This window comes from Coptis chinensis, chromosome 2, assembly GCF_015680905.1.
Source record: "Coptis chinensis isolate HL-2020 chromosome 2, ASM1568090v1, whole genome shotgun sequence".
Taxonomy (NCBI): domain Eukaryota; kingdom Viridiplantae; phylum Streptophyta; class Magnoliopsida; order Ranunculales; family Ranunculaceae; genus Coptis; species Coptis chinensis.
Window position 1 is genome coordinate 114,307,127 of NC_141457.1, and position 20,904 is coordinate 114,328,030.

Below are 20,904 nucleotides of genomic sequence, written 5' to 3' on the forward strand. Positions count from 1 at the left end.
TTTATACATGTGAGTTTGTATTATAATAAATACAAAATTTTATATTATATGTTTTGTGATGTTATTTTTTATATAATTTAATTTTCCACTGTAATTTGTTTTGGTTTGGTATATATATATATACATTATAAAATTTAGAAACTATATTATAGTGTGGAAAAAAAATTTATAAATTTAATTGGAATATGTCGTAATTTATGTGGTTTTTTAAATCATTAACGATGACTAAATGTCTAAATCTCAAAGTGGATGATGCATTAAATCTATCAAACTTTATTTGTTTAAGCCCATATAGACATGTAGTGCATACAATACAATTTTATTTGTTATCCACTTAGTTTTGGGTGTATAATGTTACTTATTTTATGATTAGTTGATTTTTGTTTTTCCTTTTTTGTCCCAGTCACATGTGTGGTTAACAAATGTATAAAGTAAACTCAATTCATTTTTTCTTTGGTTATTTCATTGTATTTTTCTATAAATAAACTTTCTTATGTTAAATTTCACCTAAGATTAGTGTGAAAACTATTTTTTGAGGCATAAGGATTTTAGGAAAATCGTTTTCGGTATAAACTATTGTTTTTAGCAATTTAGTTTTTGTCTCATATTTTTTTGTAATTAGTTATAGTGTTTAGGAAAAGTTTGATAATATGTGAAACTCTAGATGGGATTGTTTCATTTTTTTATCATATTTTTTCCGTAATTATTAATAGAGTTTAGAAAAAACTGGAGTCAATGAGTGCTCCAATTGTCTAATTTTTCCATATTAGTCTCATACTTTTTTGTAATTAGTCAAAAATTTTTACAAATATTAGAGACTCTACTTGATACTTTCCTAAATATATATCCAAGACACTAAACAGCTTATAATATATATCTAATAATGTCACGCCTAAACCTAAAGGGGTGTTTGTTTTTTCTTTTTTTTTTCCTTTTGGCACTACCATAAGTGCTTTTTGGTTTTGCATTCAAGTTTTTAACTTACACTTTTTCAATGGAATTACAAACTACCATCCGGGTTTATCACTGGGTTAGGAATTTAAAGAAAAATAAATAAATAAATCCTCCCAATAAAAACAACGAATTCTAACAAGAGTCCGGTTCCTTTTTAACTGGTACAGATATGAATTTTTGTAACCGTGTTATTACACCATTGGATCGTTACCTTGGAAAATGTTGTTATCTTGGACCCCTGGTTAGTTATGAAAGGACGTTACCTTGGAAAATGTGGCGACATGAGGTTTGGTTGGTGGCAAACTGGCGAGTAGTTGTCGCATTAAAATGCATGCGGGATTGGTTTCGCTGCCCATGGAGTGAAGGCGCGTCATGTGCATTCGTTGTGTGTTATCTGTGAGTATATACTCGAATTAGAGGTTCTTAAAGATTGCACGTTACGCACGAACACAGCCAGAGAAAAACACAACTCGGAAAATATAAAGAGAAAAAGCAGAAGAAATTGCCTTTTCATCTCTCTCATCCTACATACTACGTACGTTTTCTCTTACGCTAAAAGGAAGATGATTGAATACATATTTGGAGGAACTCTTGCTTCCCTGCTGGGTTTTTTATTTCTCTACTTTTCGTCTGGAAAGAAAAAGGAGAAGATCACAGTTTCTTTGGACACAAAAGATGAATGCGTCAGAACAACTAGTTCTACCAATGGCATTGGATTACAAGACCAAGATAATACCACCGAGGTCATTATTGTTGGTGCTGGTGTTGCTGGTGCTGCTCTCGCGTACACGCTAGGAAAGGTAAAACAAAAATTTTGTGTTCTCTGTCCCGAATTAGTCGAGTGAGCGGAGCGGACGATCTTGGCAAAGAGGAGTTATAGAGACAAAAACCAAATTGGTTGTTGGTTGGTTTCTTTCTGTCCTCACCTCTTTCTCTCCCTTTCCCTCCTTCCTTTCTTCCCTCTCAACCAAACTCCCTAACTCTCTCTCTCCACCCACAAACCCATCTCTCTCTCTCTTTTCCATCTCCGCTTACCCCCAACTGCTTACAGTTATCTTCTAATCGAGTGAGCGGAGCGAACGATCTTGGCAAAAGAGGGGTAATCGAGTGAGCGGAGCGAACGATTTTGGGAGAAGGGGGCTATGCGGTCTGTCTGTCCTCATCTTCTCTCTTATTTTTTTTTTACTCCCCACTGCCATGCAGTATACTAATAGGTATGCGGATAAAAACCAAGTTGGGTGGTTTCTGTCCTCAACTTATCTCTCATTTTTTCTTCGCCCCAAATACCCTTTCTCCTTCACCCATCTCTCTCTCCCCGCATCACCCAACTCTCTCTCCCCCAGCTCCGCTCACTACCCACTGCCACGCAGTATACTAGTATAGTGGTGCATCTGTTCAACAATGTTGATAGTTTTCTTTGATAAAATAATTCATTCATGTATATTCCAAAACTCTACAGCAATTCGGGCATGTACTGATCAAGAAATTGGTTTTAGTGCATGATTTTATTGGGCAATGAAGCAAGTGTAAAACTATAATGCATTTTCCTCAGCAATGTTACTAGTACAGAGTTGCTGAATTTATTGTTCGCTTTAATTTAGTGATCTAGCATAGCATGCTTTATTCACATTGGTACTTAATCACATTGAATTTTCATCTTTTTATGTACTTACTCTTTCGTAATGATTATTAAGCTACATTGGGTTGAGAAAGACGGTGCTTTTATCTATTAAGTCTCTCATATAGAGCTGCATTGTAGATTTAAATTGAACATTTCGATCTACATCTAAAGATGCTTGTTTTAGGATGGACGCCGCGTGCATGTGATTGAGAGGGACTTAACAGAACCTGACAGAATTGTTGGAGAGCTGTTACAACCAGGAGGCTACTTGAAATTGCTTGAACTAGGCCTTGAGGGTAGAAATGAAACTTTGCAGTTGTTTAATGCCTTCTTACCATTTCAGCTTCTCTTTCAGTCGAGGATTTTTTTTACATGAAATTTCTTTGTCTACACTGCAGATTGCGTTGAAGAAATTGATGCTCAACGAGTTCTTGGTTATGCTCTTTTCAAGGATGGGCAACATGCTAAACTCGCATATCCCCTGGATAAGTTTCACAGTGATGTGGCTGGAAGGAGCTTTCACAATGGGCGTTTCATACATCGCATGAGAGAGAAGGCCGCAACCTTGAGCAAGTAAGCCCTTTCACTGTGTGTAATTTGGAGGTGTTTCCTTTACAAGGACAAAAACCTGCATGCTAATTACTTATTCTTACTTTCCATCAGTGTTCTGTTGGAGCAAGGAAATGTTATATCCCTTCTTGAAGAGAATGGGACAATTAAGGGAGTACTATACAAGAATAAGACTGGTGAAAATGTTAAAGCATATGCTCCACTAACAGTCGTATGCGATGGTTGTTTTTCTAATTTGCGGCGCTCACTTTGCAGTTCTAAGGTGAAGATTTTGCCTTATTTGTTTGAAAAAATAGCAATTCCTTTCTCTGAATTTGGAGCAACAATGTTTGGTAGAACATCATTTAAGTTTTGCATCCTTCTTACTTCTATGAAGTACTAGAAACTACACAAAGCTAACATAATTGCTCTCTATGAATTTATCGAATTTGTCCATTTTGGTGGTTAGTTTTCTGTCTTCCTTCGTTCTTTTCTCAGAAACTTGATGTGTCAGATACTTGTACATATCCACCAGTTTAAGATGGATGTGTCCTGTTTATAGTGCAAGGTCTCTGACACTGTACGACGCTTGTCTGTATTTTGGTGACATGGATGAATTTACATCTTATCTTTAGAAGATGATATCAATGAGTAAACTCAATTTTTGCAGGTGGAAGAGATTTCTCGTTTTGTTGGTCTGATCCTGGAGAACTGTTGTCTTCCATTCCCAAACCATGGACACGTGATCCTAGGATATCCTTCACCCATCTTGTTTTATCCCATCAGCAGCACTGAGATCCGCTGTTTGGTTGATGTACCTGCGACAAAGGTACCTTCTATTCATAGCGGTGAAATGGCCAATTATTTGAAGACCGTGGTAGCTCCTCAGGTATATACTAGCTGGTGTACGTGACTTTTTACATCTTAATTTTTTTTTTTTTTTAAGGCATTACTTACTTGGCAACATTTGCATTTCAGGTCCCTCCTGAGCTATATGATTCCTTCATATCTGCAATTGATAAAGGACACATAAAAACAATGCCAAACAGAAGCATGCCAGCCGCTCCCCATCCGACTCCCGGTGCTCTATTAATGGGAGATGCATTCAACATGCGCCATCCTTTGACTGGTGGAGGGATGACAGTAGCTTTATCAGATATAGTTGTGCTACAGAACCTTCTCAAACCTCTGCGGAATTTGAATGATGCGCCTTCACTTTGCAGATACTTAGATTCCTTTTACACTCTTAAGTAAGGTAAACTGGGTTATTTGATGGTATCTTCCTGAATAACTATGTTTAAATAGGTACAGTCCCCATTGTTTGAAGTAAAGACGAAAATAAATGAAAGGAAAAGAGTGAGATTTGGCTACAAACTTAATTAAGAGATAAATCTGGATGGGAAGTATAAGTTATTGACTTCTACTATCCATCCAAAATAATTATATGTTGACTGCTAATGATATGCCCCTTCCCGTCTTTTAATAATCTTTCATCGTCTTTTGATAATTTATAACGACTTTGCCTAGGATGTTTTGAGACAATCGTATATTTTCGTATTGATAATTAGAACTTGTTCTTAGATTAGTACTATGTACCCTGCGAGACCGGAATGACGAGTACATCATGAGGAAAACAAACCTTTATGTTGTTATTTGTTCATTTAAGTTTTAATTAATAAAAATAATACTATTTATTACCAAAATTTGTTGCCTTGGTTTTGTGCTTCCTTTTTTTTTAAAGTTTTTATCACTTGTGATCCAATATGGGTACATTTCCAGCCAGTGGCTTCCACTATAAATACACTAGCAGGTGCGTTGTACAAGGTGTTTTGTGCTTCATCTGATCAAGCAAGAAACGAAATGCGCCAAGCCTGTTTTGATTATCTAAACCTTGGAGGCGTCTTTTCATCAGGGCCTGTTGCTTTACTCTCTGGTCTCAATCCTCGCCCACTGAGCTTGGTTTGCCATTTTTTTGCTGTGGCCATCTATGGCGTTGGTCGCTTATTAGTGCCATTTCCTTCTCCTAAACGCTTGTGGCTTGGAGCTAGATTAATTTCGGTAATTCTTTTTTTATTTTCATCATGTGTTCATAAGCAGTCTTTTCGAAGAGCTATAGTCATTTATTTCATGCCATTTTTTTATTCTTATTTTCTTTTCCTGTTTGCAGGGTGCTTCAGGTATCATATTCCCCATTATAAAGGTGGAAGGGTTCAGACAGATGTTTTTCCCAGCAACTGTCCCAGCATATTACAGAGCTCCTCCGGTGACATGAAGCAAAAGAGAACATTTTTATATGGAATATAGGCAGCTGCTTTATGAACGGTGCCCAGTTGATATGACCTACTTAGTTCCCGATTGTTCAAGTTTTGCTCATCAAAATGTGTACCACTAGATGTCATCAGGGGTCTAGTTAGTAGGAGAAATTATGCTTTCGCATAGGAACACGATTCTGTGCAGTATGTAATCATGTGAGAACTTACTTGTAACCCGCGCCTAGTTCTTTACATGTTCCTTGATGTATTCTATTTAGCTGAACTATGTAACTTGAATTTGTGAACATTTTGAAACTGTCTAGGTGATAACTCACCCACTCTTTATTTTCTTTCAGTCTGTAATTTTCAATTTTCTTTGTCCCAATAAGTATGCAACTTTCTCTGTGTACCTTCTATTATGAAATTTAGTTGAAGGTTTTATTTTCAATGTACACATTTGTTTTTTTATCTTCAAAGTTGATATCATCGGAAACAATATATGAAAACGTAAAATCAGGTGTTAACAAAATCTTGGCATACTTGTAATGTCTTTTAGCACAAGATTGAGATGTTGAAGAAGTGTTAACATGTGTGCTGTGATTGCTGTCTAGAAATGAAGGTTTTCGGATGCATATATATTCAATAATTCAATTGTTTTTCTGAATTACAGTCATAACAATCTTTTTGATTTACCACAATCTTTTTGATTTAATAAAAAACGGATGGTATAGTTCACCTTTTAAGAAATTTCAAGAACGAAATACGCCGAAGAACTACTATAATAAGTATATTTCTCCGTCCCGCAGAGCGAATTTTCGGACGGTTGAACCACCGCGCCGTCCTACCAAAAATTTCAAAAAAATAATGGACGGATCCGTATTATGTCCTCTACATTGGACTTGTTCTAATCAAACAAAAAAAAAAGTTTTGTTCAGTCACAATGGGTTCATACTTCATTGGCCATGGGCTGCTAATAACAAAACGTTCCCGAGAAATAATAGGTATATAATAGCAAGTCCAATGGGAGGTTAGCAACTACTATAATAAGTTAGAGAGATGGACGGTATATTTCGCCGTCCGGCCCTGTATTATTTCGGACGGCGAAACTGACCGTCATCCATCCAAAAAATTTAAAAAAATAATAGACGCATCCGTATTATTTAGCACTTCAAAACAGACAACGAGATTGGATTGATTTTTTTATTTTGAGGAGCCAAATTAGCACTTACGAGGCACTTTTAGCAGCCCAATTTAGCAGCTCTCCACTAGACTTCTTCTAATCAAACAAAAAAAAAATTGTTCTAATAACAAAACGTTCCCGAAAATACCCTCGATAGTGAAAGAAAATACCTAGAGTGACATAATGAGCCCCATTCTTTTACCAAAATCCCGAAACTGTTGTAAAAAAAAACTCAGTTTCTCTGCTTCACACCAGATCTTCAAACTTGTCATGTAGATGTAGTAACCTCAAAATTACCCATGGCATATCGAGGAGCGACTGATTCCAAATTATCTACTCAATTGAGAGTTTTGTTGTTGAGAAACAGTTTATTCCAACTAGTTTTTTATGTCGGTTTACGACCAACATTCCTGATCCAATCATCGTAATCTCAATTTGGAAAGCTCCTCGTCTTACTGTAAGTAGTTGAATCTTTTTTTCTTAAGCTTAGCATTTGAAATCATTTGCTGTTCGTGTTTGGTTAAATATACTTGAGTTGTACAGTTTTCAGTTAAAGAAATGAACTTTTGAAACTTTTGAAACTTGGCACAATTTGTTAATTTCTAAGTTTAGGAGTACTGAAAACGAGCTATAGTCTACATGTACAATCAGTATCTTAATTTGCATTTAAGTACGTTGTTTAGTTTAGTTTGTGCTCGAGCTTTGTTCTTGACTCTGGCCTGTATCCGCTTGCAGTGTTTATCCTGGAATATTATCCCGATAACCACATGGAAGATTTTAACTTTTCTGTGGGCCAAGAGTTTTCTGATGTCAAGGCTTTCCGGAAGGCAATCAAAGAGGCAGCCATTGCTCAACACTTTGAGCTTCGCATAATTAAAAGTGACTTGATCCGTTACTTTGCAAAGTGTGCCACAGAAGGTTGTCCGTGGCGTATCCGTGCAGTTAAACTTCCAAATGTCCCTACATTTGCAATAAGAAGTATAGAAGGGACACATACTTGTGGAAAAAATGCGCAAAATGGTCACAATCAGGCTTCTGTAGATTGGATTGTGAACTTTATTGAGGATCGGTTGAGGGACGATGCGAACTACAAGCCCAAAGATATATTGGAAGACGTTCAGAAACAGTATGGGATCACCATACCGTACAAGCAAGCTTGGAGGGCCAAGGAAAGGGGGATGGCAGCAATTTATGGATCTTCTGAGGAAGGGTATTGCCTTCTCCCTGCATACTGTGAGCAAATAATGAAAACTAATCCTGGGAGTGTTGCACAGGTATTCACCACGGGATCTGATCATCGTTTTCAAAGGCTATTTGTTTCTTTCTATGCATCCATTTATGGGTTCATCAATGGTTGCCTTCCTCTCATTGGGCTTGGTGCAATCCAGCTAAGAAACAAATATCTTGGTACTTTACTTTCAGCCACATCTTTTGATGCTGATGGGGGGCTATTTCCAGTAGCATTCGGTATTGTTGACGTAGATAATGACGAGAGTTGGATGTGGTTTTTGTCTGAGTTACACAAGCTGATAGAGATGAATACTGACAGAATACCTCAGCTTACATTCTTGTCCGATGGACAAAAAGGCATTGCAGATGGAGTGAAAAGGAAATTCCCAAGTGCAGTTCATGGGTTCTGTATGCGTCATTTGACTGAAAGCGTCTCTAAAGAATTCAAGAACTCCAGACTTGTGCATCTTATTTGGAAAGCAGCCTATGCCATCACTACCATTGGCTTTAAAGAAAAAATGGCGGAAATGGAGGAGGTTTCTGCTGAAGCAGCCAAATGGATACAACAAATTCCACCTTCGCTATGGGCAGTGGCATTTTTTGAAGGACCACGGTTTGGTCATATGTCGTCAAATACCAACGAACTCAGTAAATGGATTGTTGAAGCTCGAGAACTTCCCATAATTCAGGTGATTGAAAGAATTCATGCTAAGCTTATGGCTGAGTTCGATGAAAGACGGATGAAGGGATTGTCTTGGATGTCAACCCTGCTAGCTCCATCTGCTGAAACACGAATTTTGGATGCACTCTCTCTCGCATCTTCATACCAAGTCCTTAGATCAGATGAAGTAGAATTTGAGGTATTGTCTGCTGATCGATCTCTCATTGTGAATATTGGGACGAGGTCTTGTTCTTGTCGAGATTGGCAACTCTATGGTTTGCCATGCTCACATGCTGTTGCAGCTCTTCTTTCTTGTAGAAAAGATGTCTATGAATTTTCAGAGAAGGGTTTTACAGTTTCTAGTTACTGCAAGACATATTCACAAGTGATACGCTCCATCCCTGACAAATCTGAATGGAGTGAGACAAGTGAAGGTCCTGGCGACGAGGATACCAGACTTGTTCGTCCACCCAAGTTTCGACGTCCACCAGGACGCCCAGAAAAGAAGCGACTTTGTGTGGATGATCAGAATCGGGAAAAGCACACTGTGCGCTGTAGTCGGTGCAACCAGACTGGACACTACAAGACTACATGCAAAACAGTTCTTATGAACAGCATAACACTGCACTCTAGTGTACTGTAGTTTCCTAGTTAGGATTTACACGTTCTATACTATTACTTGTATGGTCTTAGAAAGTAGAGTGTGTGTGGGAAGGTCCTTCCATCAATGTAATTTAAAATTGAAAAATTGTTGTTGTATTCTAATTTTAACTGTGTCTAGTACAACTGAAGTTATTGAAGATGAATGCCAGTAGTCCAGAAGAATGAATGCCAGTAGTCCATTTTTGTACAGAACTTTTTTTTTTTTTTTATGAACAGACTGATATAATAAAAGCTAGATGTGTCCTCATCCATTGAACCTAACTCCACCTGAACAGAAACCGGTCAAAAAACCCCATTACCACTTTCTCCAAATCAGGGCCCCAAAGGACGTTCATCAAATTCCCAGCCCATCTCTCAAACACTCTTCTCTCTGTCGTCCTTGAATCAATCAATCCAGACAAATTGAATTGGCCAACTTTCTCAGGTATGTTTCCTGAAATCGTAGAAAACTTTAAATATGTTCCATTTGATTAGGAAGTGGAATGTACTTAACAACTCTTCCAGTTTTATAAAGATTGAGTTTTTAATTTTGTTTCAGGTCCTCGAATTGGACATAGCAACTTGTTGAAAGTATTAAACTTTGAAATACAAGGGAGAGTCTAATAAGATAAATGAAGAGAGCCTTTATTACAACTCACCGTCTCTGCAACCGCACATCGAAGTCAAAACTCCCTTTAACTCTCTTTTGCTCACAAAATTTCATTTCCAGTTCCACACCAATAAGTGATCCACCATCATCACCATGAGGCTCACATTGATAAAAAATCACAAGCCTCACACAAAATCATAAGTGGTTCACCTTTTATAAGTCTTGGAGATAAGACAAATGTCTACCGTAACAACCAGCTTAACTCCGATGAGTACTCTGCAGATGTCGAAAAGCTGTACAGAATCCTCAGGAAGTTTCATTCTAGGGCTCCCAAGTTGGAACTTGCCTTGCAAGAATCTGGTGTCAGTGTCAGTTCTGTGTTGGTGGAAAGAGTCCTTGAATCGATGCGGTGATGCTGGGAATCTAGGTTACAGGTTCTTCGCTTGGGCATCAAAGCAGCCAGGATATCGGCACAGCTATCAAGTGTACAAATCCATGATCAAAATTCTAGGAAAGATGAGGCAGTTCGGTGCAGTATGGGCTTTGATTGATGAGATGAGGAAAGAGAATCCAGAGTTATTAACTTCTGAAGCATTTGTCATCTTGATGAGGAGATTTGCCTCTGCTAGGATGGTTACCAAGGCGATACAAGTACTTGATGAGATGCCCAAGTATGGGTGTGAACCTGATGAGCACGTCTTTGGGTGTTTGTTAGATGCTCTATGCAAGAAGGGTAATGTTAAGGAAGCCGCTTCTCTTTTTGAGGATATGAGAATCCGTTTTACACCCAATGTCAAACACTTCACGTCACTGTTGTATGGTTGGTGTAAAGAAGGAAAGCTCATGGAGGCTAAATTTGTTTTAGTTCAGATGAAGGAAGCAGGTTTTGAGCCTGACATTGTGGTATACAACAATCTTCTTAGTGGGTATGCACTTGCAGGGAAAATGCAGGATGGGTATGACCTCCTGCAGGAGATGAAGAGGAAGGGGTGTGATCCAAATGCAACCTCTTACACGATCTTGGTTCAGTCACTGTGTTCAAAGGATAAGATGGAGGAGGCAATGCAGGTTTTTCTTGATATGCGGAGGAAAGAGTGCGTCGTGGATGTTGTCACATACACCACTCTTATAAGTGGATTCTGCAAGTGGGGAAAGATTGAGAGGGGTTACGAGCTACTGGATAATATGATCCAGCAAGGTCTCACTCCAAATCAAATGACATATTTTCATATTCTTGTGGCTCACGAAAAGAAGGAACAGCTGGAAGAGTGTCTGGAATTGGTAGAGGAGATGCAGAAAATTGGTTGCTTTCCTGATCTGAATATCTACAACACGGTGATTCGCTTAGCTTGTAAGTTGGGGGAGGTGGATGAGGGTGTTCGTGCTTGGAATCAAATGGAATCTTGTGGACCTGCTCCAGGGCTGGACACCTTCACCATTATGATACACGGGTTTCTCGGACAAGGTCTTTTAATTGAAGCTTGTAGGTACTTCAAAGAGATGGTTGGAAGAGGACTTTTGTCTGCTCCTCAGTATGGGACTTTGAAGGAGCTCCTGAATTCTCTGCTGAGAGCTGAGAAGATTGAAATGGCAAAAGATGTTTGGAGCTGCATTCTGAGTAAAGGATGTGATGTTAATGTGTTTGCATGGACAATTTGGATTCATGCATTATTTAAAAATGGGGATGTGAAAGAAGCTTGTTCTTATTGTCTGGACATGATGGATGCTGGTGTTATGCCTCAACCCGATACCTTTGCAATGCTTATGCGAGGTCTCAAGAAGTTGTACAACAGACAGATTGCGTTGGAGATCACTGAAAAGGTCAGAAAGATGGCTGCTGACAGAGAAATGACATTCAAAATGTATAAACGACGTGGTGAGAGAGACTTGAAGGAAAAAATAAAGGGGAAAGATAAAGACGATAAAAGGAAAAGGAGGGCTCGCCGACGTCAATGGGGTAAAAATCAAGGCAGAACCGACATTGCGTAATTACAAGTACAGGAATTGTTTCTTCTTCCTCCATCTACATGATGAGCAGAGCATGGATGGATTGCATTAGCGTGGATTTTGTTACTTCCTCACATCTACAGAGACATGTATCTTGAGTGCAATCTCCTGTATGCCTACCAAGCTCTCAAATACAATGAAATAGACTTTGAGGTTCTCTCTGCTGATCGAGCTGACACTGTTTATATTGAGATGTGGTCTTGTTCTCGTTGTGATTGGCAAATTTACGGTTTACATGCCATTCCAGCTCTTTCTTCTGGTGGGAATAATGTGTATCCATTTTCAGAGAGGTGTTGTACAGCTAGTTAATGTGAGACATGAGGACGAGTAGTAGACCCATACCCTGGTAAATCTTAAAGGATCACTACAAGTAAAGGTCCTGTGGACGAGGATGACAGACTAGTTCGGCTGCCCAAGTTTAGGCGTCTACCATAGTGGATGAGACAGAATTCGAAGCAGATATGATCAGAGTATAACTCAGTAGAAGGGCAATGCTGTATATTCATTTTTGTTGGACATCCACATCTTATTGAAGCAAGAAGAAGTTTTCTTCGGTAATTATTGGTTTTGAAGTTTTGAAATTTGCTGGTGGACTATTGGTGCTTCTGGGATGAGAAAATTAGCTCACGCAAACTTGTGTACATTCCCTGGATCCAACTTCCAGTAGCCGTGTGGTTAGATCACTCTCATGGCCTCAGGCTATTATCTGAACTAACTTTACTTTACCTTGTCATCCTGCAGAGAGATCAATCTCATAATTTAAGGAATTGATGAGTAGGTTTTGAGATGAATTTAAGGAATTGATGAGTAGATTTTGAGATGAAATGAATGTTTATTGTTAAGAGCTTGTCCATGGCCACCTAACAAAAAAGAAAAAAATTCTAACATGCGCCAAGCCAACTGGGAGACTGGATTACAAAAGTTGTTTTAGTACTCCAGAGTTTATTACTTGCTGGAAGTCGTTGAAAAACATTCACTTGAACCTTTGAACAATGAAGAGTGCCCCCAGAATGCAAAAGATGCATCATTACATATTATTTACCATATTAATGGGATTTGTCTATCGTTCCACAGTACATACTGGTGTTTGTGTTCCCCTAGTAACAAAGAATATAATGACCAGCTGCATAAGTTATTCTAAATGCGCGCCTACAAAATTACATATACATGACCTCTCTTGCCATCCTCCAGTAAAGCTTCTCATTTAGCCTTGCAACAACCATTACAACATCTCAAAGACCCCAAAAGAATAATGCCGCAATAACACTCAGATCCATATCTAATATCACTGGGTCCCTAAACCATCCTCCACCTTGGTGCTTTGGAACTGTTCATTAACGGGGGCTTTCTTGAATTACAAGTGCCATAACAGGTCAACTATCAGCATTGCCCATTCTTTCTTTCCTTTTTTATTGCCTCATAGGATGTCATAACCTCCTTGAACTTTGCCTCAGCGGTGTCTGCAATAAACATGAGAATTATAAAAAACCAATAACAAGGCAATATAAGGCACCAGATGATTTACAACTTGGCATCATCTGAATGAACACTAACCTTTATTAGCCTGGTTTTGATCTGGGTGGTACTGCTTAGCTTTTGTTCTGAAAGCTGTCTGCAGAAACGTAAGATGTACCCTTTAATATTAAAGTTCCTGAATTAAAGAATAAAAGCTGCAGCACTCTAAGCTCTACTTTGGCCTCCTCCTAAAGCTATTGAGTGCTTGGAAACATTATCCGGCTACACAAATCTCAGTGCATAATTCCAGAGACTTCTTAGGTAAAAGCCATATTGAGTAGACTGGGAGGGACAGTTAGTTTAGTGAGGTGTTATTTCAATCAAGAGTTTATCCTTTTCGCGGGCGAAGTTCTCTAAGAAATTGATGGTATTCCATTTTTTTTGAGATATCTGAAGAGATGCCTCTTGCGTATGTTCAACTATGTTTGGTAGTTAAACTAAAGATTTTTGTGCTATCACAACCACATGCTTACCAAAGCAACACATGCAAGGGGAGTTTTCGGCACATGTTGAAAATCCAAACTTGTCAAGGGGAATAGTAAACATTCTGATTTTTAATGGAGATTAATATCAAATTACATAACAAATATTACCTTAATCTCATCTTCCGTGTAAGGCTTTGTTCTCCACCTATAGCAAAGGGAGAGAAATAAACATGATAATTAGTTTTAACTGTTTAAGAGTCTCATACTGCTATGTGGTAGATGTGAATAACAAAGTATTACATATTTACATTCTCAGTGCCTTTTTTGTCCAGAAATGCATATAGAGTAACAACATCCTAAAGAAGCTACAATAACATTGGCACAAGTAGCAGACACAAACATCAACACATGGTGTGTGGTAAGCTAAATCCTTAGAAATTGCAGTTTCGATGCCACATAAACTTAAATTCAGTTACATTCTCTGTTTCCTTTTTAAAACCTAATCAACCTTGTCATTACGATTTTCAGTTTAGTAATACCTGTCAAGGCCCAGAACTGAATAGTGATGTGACAACAAATAAGTTCCACTTGCTCTGGGAGTTGCTGTTGAATTAGTTCGTCGATCTTTGAATGATGTCTCAGTCTTCCAGTACCAATCTTCTCGCTGAAAGTCTTGATTATATCCTCCCCTGTCATTTTCCCTCCAACTCTCATAATTTCTTTTGAATTTGTTTCTCTCTTTGTTGAAGACACTTTGCATCCTCCTTATACGCTCCTACAGAAAGTGTAGGCACCAGGCCAACATCCAACAAAAGAAAATAAGAAACAGATCAAGCCAAGCGAAGATGCATCTTAATATATGACTACTTGAATGAAAGGACTGGACGCGATTCTTCTGCGTCGTGTTTGTAGCCTTTTATTGAACGCAAGTGCATCACTATGTCTAAAAGAAAACAAATAAGAGACATTGATACTAATACTGATACTAATACTAATAGACTAAGAACAAACTGGAAACTGACATTGACCGTTTTCAAGTTAAACAGTTTCACTTTCACTTTAAACACAACAAAACATCATGAATAAGAGACGATAACAAGAACTCGTTCTTACCACTCTCTCCATTTCTTCTTCATACTCCTCTTGCATTCTACGTTGATATCTTCTCCTAGCTTCCTCCTTGAAATTAGATCGAAATGAGCTTCGAGGAGCGTCTGACCTGGTCAACTTTAGGTGGGAAAACAATCATATAATTTTAGCTATAAAGTTCCAAGAGAGTACAGATCAAGTAGAACATAAAAAATAATCGGAGAATACATAGAACCAACTAAAAAACCCTTGTCTAAAACTACCAACTGGCTTATGTATTAGATATGCTGTAGAGATTGGGATGCACATATACTTATTTAGAACACATGGACAATTCTAGGATCTGAGCCTACAGCAAATACATATTAACCAGAGCTATGTTTGAAATGAGTTAACAAGTGTACAGCCTATTGGAGGTTTACACCTCGAAGGCTGTAGCATAGTAATGTTTATTGAGGTTTGCACATCAACATTTCACGAGTTAAGTTTTAAGGTTATAGTCTCAACCCCACAACCCTACTGCAAATTTACTTTCAACATTTCTCCCTCTTTAAGTTTCTTATCTAAACATATCTCAAATACCAAAAGTCAATTACTGGTCTGTGTTTTGATCTCCACGCATCAGATAAAATCACAAATTCAAGTATTTTTGTCAAACAAAATTTTCTCTATCCAATGAGGCATTGACCATGTGAGATCACACCATCCTTGAATTTTAATATTCCATTCTTCTCAAGATTTTATAACACAAAGTACAAGCAATCAACATATAGATTTCATGTTTTCATCTGCTTTTAGTTAGCAGGACTCCGTTGTTTTTGTGCGTATCAGTGTTCCTATGATGATTACATTATTTTAATTCGGGAAAACATAACATAAAAGACAATCAAATAGAGTCCAAATGTTGTACCTGGTGGTAGAACCAATCAACAGTTCTCCTCAGCTGTCCAACCTGTAAATGCATACAACACCATATATTACTCCAAAAGGCTATATGATTGAAAATGTCTTACTCTGGAAAAGCTGTTATTCTAAAGTTCTGTTATTTGAACTTTTCAGTAAAAGATTATCTATAAAACTTTTATTTTACTTTAAACGAGACATGAGTTTCAATTAATACCAGGCGTAAAGCAATTCAGTAATTGATACAATTTCAAGAAAACCAAATAAAGTAAGAAGAAATTACAGCTAGAGTTGTGGCGGCAGCACCAATGAAACCGAATACTAGGATCCCCCACACCCTCATTCCTTCTTCTTTTGGCTCGTAAGCGGGCTTGTTTGGCCATGCTGACGATGATGAATCTGTACTACTACTACTACTACTAGCTCTTCTTTTTTTCTTCTTTTTCGGAAACCATTGCTCTTATTTCTTCTAGTATTATTAATTTATTATTACATCTTCAACAATTTACCTCCCTTTTTACCAAGTAGCTTCTCCAACTTTTTTCTTCGCTCTCAATTTCAACCAAACCGCCATAAAACAAAGATCGCTGCTTTCGATCAACAAATAAAATCTGCCACGTGTGTATCTACTATATATATACTAAAACAGAGACGATTTTATCTCTCCTATCTGGAAATCTAATACGAGAGTTAGTTTTTTCTATCTACTCTGTGTGGCACTATAATATATAATATGAAATATAGTTTTCTAATAGCCTACAATTCCAATCCCACCTACATCCCAATTCATGTACATACAATTTTTTTAGAGAGTTTAAGTGTATTTCTAATTTTTATATTTAAAGAAATAAAATTTATAAATAGATACATTTGATCAAATAAAAAAAATTCTATTAAAATAGATGATTTGTTTTTAATAATTTTCCTGATTTGATCAAATAAAAAAAAATTGCTAAAAATATAATGATTTGTATAAACTAATTCCTTATTACAAATAATATACAATTTTAGTGTTTATGATAAAGCACCAACTTATTTGGAATATATCCTTAACAATTAATGGCCTCAAAACATAATTAAAAATAATTATACAAAAAATAACATCACAAAATATATATAATATAAAATTTTAAAAAAAAAAAAAAGTGAATAATAATGACAAATATTTTTAAAAAATATATATAATGAATGAAACTAACGTCAAAAAAATTAATTAATGAAACCAAAATTGGATGCAAATACATCAAACTAACATAAAAAATAATGGGAATTGTCGGAAAATCTTAAAAGTAAAAAAAATTAGATGAAAAAATGCATTAAACTAACCTCAAATAAAAATTTATTAAGATCTGAGAAATCAAACCGAACCTGGATGCAAACTAATGCATTGACTAAACCCCAAAAAAAATTAATTATAAATAGGAAACACGATAACCTCAAAGAAAAATTAATTATAAATTGGAACTAATCTTAAAAATAATTAACGGAAAATCGAAACCGGATGCTGTCGCGACCGAACTAATCTCAAAAAATAAACTAGATATAAATGCATTTAACTAACCTCAATAAATAATTAACGAAAAATCGAAAACTAAATGCAAATTTATTTAACTAATCTCAAACAATAATTAACGGAAAATCGAAAACTATATGCAAATGCAACTTTATCAAATAATAAACAAAAAATCGAAAATTGGATGCAAATGCATTAAACTAATCTCACATAATAATTAACGAAAAATCAGAAACTAGATGCAAATGCATTGGACTGACCTCAAAGAACAATTAACATGAAATTGAAAATTGGATGCAAATGTATTGAACTAATCGAAAAGAATAATTAACGAGAAAGCGGAAACTGGATGCAACTGCATTGAACTGATCTCAAAAAATAATAACAGAAATTGAAAATTGGATGCAACTACATTGAACTAACCTCAAAATATAAATAACAAAAAATCATAAACTAGATGTAAATCCATTAAAATAACCTCAAAACATAGTTGGGTTATATGTTGTGGCAATGTCTCGATAAGTATAGTTTTACATTTAAAATGGTGTTTATCTTATCTCTTTTAGCATGATTGGGAACTCCTTGCTATCCAAGTAGCTTCAATATATATGAACTATTAGGCAAGCTCACAAAACTTCAACCAAACTTCTATTATTAAACAACAAAATGAAATTGAAAGATTTTATCAAATGCGAGTTATTTTTTTTTTAATGGAGAGTGAGATTTTCACGTTATAAGAAATTTGGTTGAGTTATCAATATAATATTATTATATAATAGTTATGTATATTTGCAAATATTTTTCAGAATAATTAATATAACACACCCGTTCATAGATAATATTTGAATATTCCACATAGTGAGTCCTGCATAATTTAAATAATAATTAATGGAAAATCGGGAACTGGATAATTTTCGATGATCTCACATAGTAAATCAAACATAATTTACTTTTTATGTCATGTTTGCAAGGACACTACAGATGGATCAGTAAATGTTGGTATTACACACCATATTGGATAATTAAAATAAAATCGGAAACTGGATTCAAATACATAACTGAGCTCAAAGAGTAATTAGCGAAAAATCGGAAACTTTATGCATATGCAATAAACTAAACTCAAAAAGTAATTAACTATAAATCAAAAACTGGGTGCAGTTGCATTAAACTAACGTTAGATAATAACTAACGGGAAATTAGAAATTGGATGCAAATCCTTGAAAAATATTTAACGGAAAGTCGGGAACGGTATGTAAATACATCAAACAAACCTCAAATAATAATTAATGGGAAACCGGAAACTATATGCAAATGCATTGAACTAAACTCATAGAATAATTGGTGGGAAATCGGAAACTAAATGCAAATGCATTGAAATAATATCAAAGAATGATTAATGGGAAATCAGAAACCGGATATAATTGCATCGAACTAACCTCAAAGCATAATAATCAAAAACTAAATGTCGATGTACTGAACTAACCTTAAAGAGTTATTAACGGAAAATTGAAAACTTGATCCAAATGCAATGAACTAATCTCAAAGAATAATTAACGAAACATTGAAAAATTGATGAAATTGCACTAAACTAACCTAAATAAATAATTAACGAGAATTAATAAATTTGATGTAACTGTATTGAACTAACCTCAAAAAATAATTAACGAGAAATCGGAAACTTGATGCAAATGCATTGAAAACCTCAAAGAACAATTAACATAAAATCGGAAATTGGATGCAACTGCATTGAACTAACCTCAAAGAATAATTAACGGAAAACCAAAAATTGGATGCAACTGCATTAAACTAAAATAAAATAAGAGATTAACTAACGGGAAATCAAAAATTGGATGCAAATGCATTTAAATAACCTCAAAAAATAGTTAACTGAAAATCGAAAGTCGGATGTAACTGCATCGCACTGACCTCAAGCATAAATGTCCGCTTTTTAAACCTTATAACATGAGTAATTACGATAATTAGGAACCCAAAATGAAAGTAAGTTTATAAAAACAGATTCTTACATGTATGCAAACTGTATAGAAATTGTAAACTATCGAACTAACATAGAAAAACAATTAATGGGAAATCAGAAACTGGATGTAGATGTATTGAACTAACCTCAAAAAATAATTAATGGGGAAATTAAAACCTATATGCAAATGCAATGAATAAATCTCAAATACTAATTAACGAAACATCGAAAACTGGATGCAACTCTACTGAATTAACCTTAATGAATAACTAACGGAAAATTATAAAGTAGATGTAATTGTACTAAACTAACCTAAAATAATAATTAACGGGAAATCGGAAATTTGATGCAACTGCATTGAACTAACTTAAAATAATAATTAATGAGAATTTCGAAACTGGATGCAACGTACTACATTAAACTAACCTCAAAAAATAATTAATGGAAAATCAGAAATTTGATACAAATGAATTGAACTAGTAACCCTAAAACATATTTGTATTATATGTATGGGGAATAAATGTCTCGACAAATATAATTAAGTAGTGTTTATCATAATTCTTTTATTGTGATTGAGAATGTCTTGCTATTCAAGTAGCTTTAATATTATCTTCGTCACAATGGGCATTATCACAAAACTTCAATCAGACTTCTATTGTTAAACCTAACAATAAAAATAAATCAATGAGTTTTATCAAAGTTTGATGCTTCCTTTTTATAGAGAGTGGTGCAAGAAATTTAAATGAATAATTAATATAATTTTCATATCTCATAGCTATGCATAGTTGCTAATATTTTTTTAGAATAATTTAATATAACGACACCCGTTCGTAAGACACATTCATATGATAAATCTTTTCAAGTGGGAGTAGTGTATTCTTTAAGGATATGGAAACAATCAATATGTGGTTAGTGATTTGTACACATTAGTACGTAAGCTACGCGGTGATGATTTACCGTTAAATCACCATAAATTTAATAAAACTATTATACAAGCTAGATCGAGTTTAAGATAATTTCATTTGAAAATTACAGATTAATATCTTAAACCACAAAGTGAAGAGGCGATCTCAATTTGATCCCTTAGTTTTCAAGTACTTGTACACCATAATCGCTGCTCATTAACGTATTTCGGTTTATTTTCAATAAAAATATATTCTAATTCAAAAATTTGCTGTTAAATCACCATAAATCTAAAAAAACTATTATACAAACTAGATTGAGTTTAAGATAATTCTATTTGAAAATTACGGATTAATATCCTAAACCACAAAGTGAAGATGTTATAATCTCTGCTCATTAACGTATTTCGGTTTATTTTCAATAAAAATGTATTTTGATTCGAAAATTTGTGTGAGACATTTTGTAAAAGCCTTTTCAGGACAAAATATTTAATAGATCTCCGGTGTATGCCGGGTCCCAAATCTAGTTTTGAAATACTAAAATGGACAGTCCGTTAATTGATGTTTCATGTTTGCAAGGAGTCGCTCGTCAGTGTCACACACTCGCCACGTGCATCTAACACACACATACTATACACGGCGACTTTTATACAGAACGTCAAACTTACTAGAATAACTGGGGCTGGGGCTGGGGCGGAGATATGGGTTTTGGCAGTGTGAGTGTGGGAGATTGGAGAAGAGGATATGACCGTAACCAACCTACATTTGGCCCAAGAGGTTCTCCGTTGCTAATATATTCACATGCTTATTCACCCCATACAATCTCTCTCTGAATTACCGGATTAATACATAATAATCAATTGCAACTTACAAGCA

At 35.7% G+C, this 20,904-nt stretch overlaps 3 protein-coding genes across 4 annotated transcripts; 2 read left to right on the plus strand and 1 right to left on the minus strand.

Annotated features, from left to right (window-relative positions):
* Window positions 1-1,380: 1,380 nt before the first annotated feature.
* On the plus strand, window positions 1,381-5,785 carry LOC147520995 (squalene epoxidase 1-like). Its single transcript, XM_086592530.1, is given in 8 exon segments — window positions 1,381-1,754; window positions 2,760-2,871; window positions 2,974-3,148; window positions 3,239-3,407; window positions 3,795-4,013; window positions 4,103-4,388; window positions 4,908-5,182; window positions 5,292-5,785. Coding segments are annotated over 8 exon segments (1,578 nt in total). The 5' UTR covers window positions 1,381-1,517; the 3' UTR covers window positions 5,397-5,785.
* A 980-nt stretch (window positions 5,786-6,765) lies between these two features.
* LOC147520996 (putative pentatricopeptide repeat-containing protein At5g65820) lies at window positions 6,766-12,548 on the plus strand. 2 transcript variants are annotated; one of them, XM_086592535.1, is made up of 4 exons: window positions 6,831-7,013; window positions 7,292-9,281; window positions 9,327-9,534; window positions 9,649-12,548. In XM_086592535.1, the coding sequence occupies exon 4, from the start codon at window positions 9,937-9,939 to the stop codon at window positions 11,686-11,688; it is 1,752 nt and encodes a 583-aa protein (XP_086448661.1). In that variant the 5' UTR covers window positions 6,831-7,013; window positions 7,292-9,281; window positions 9,327-9,534; window positions 9,649-9,936; the 3' UTR covers window positions 11,689-12,548. The 2 variants fall into 2 exon arrangements, with proteins under 2 accessions (XP_086448660.1, XP_086448661.1); XM_086592534.1 differs by lacking the exons at window positions 9,327-9,534; window positions 9,649-12,548 and having other exon boundaries at window positions 6,766-7,013; window positions 7,292-9,253.
* A 158-nt stretch (window positions 12,549-12,706) lies between these two features.
* LOC147520997 (Chaperone DnaJ-domain superfamily protein) lies at window positions 12,707-16,415 on the minus strand. Its single transcript, XM_086592538.1, has 7 exons — window positions 15,922-16,415; window positions 15,646-15,687; window positions 14,760-14,873; window positions 14,186-14,421; window positions 13,815-13,851; window positions 13,261-13,318; window positions 12,707-13,166 (listed from the first exon to the last, which is right to left on the minus strand). The coding sequence occupies exons 1-7, from the start codon at window positions 15,979-15,981 to the stop codon at window positions 13,087-13,089; spliced, it is 627 nt and encodes a 208-aa protein (XP_086448664.1). The 5' UTR covers window positions 15,982-16,415; the 3' UTR covers window positions 12,707-13,086.
* Between the last annotated feature and the right edge of the window lie 4,489 nt (window positions 16,416-20,904).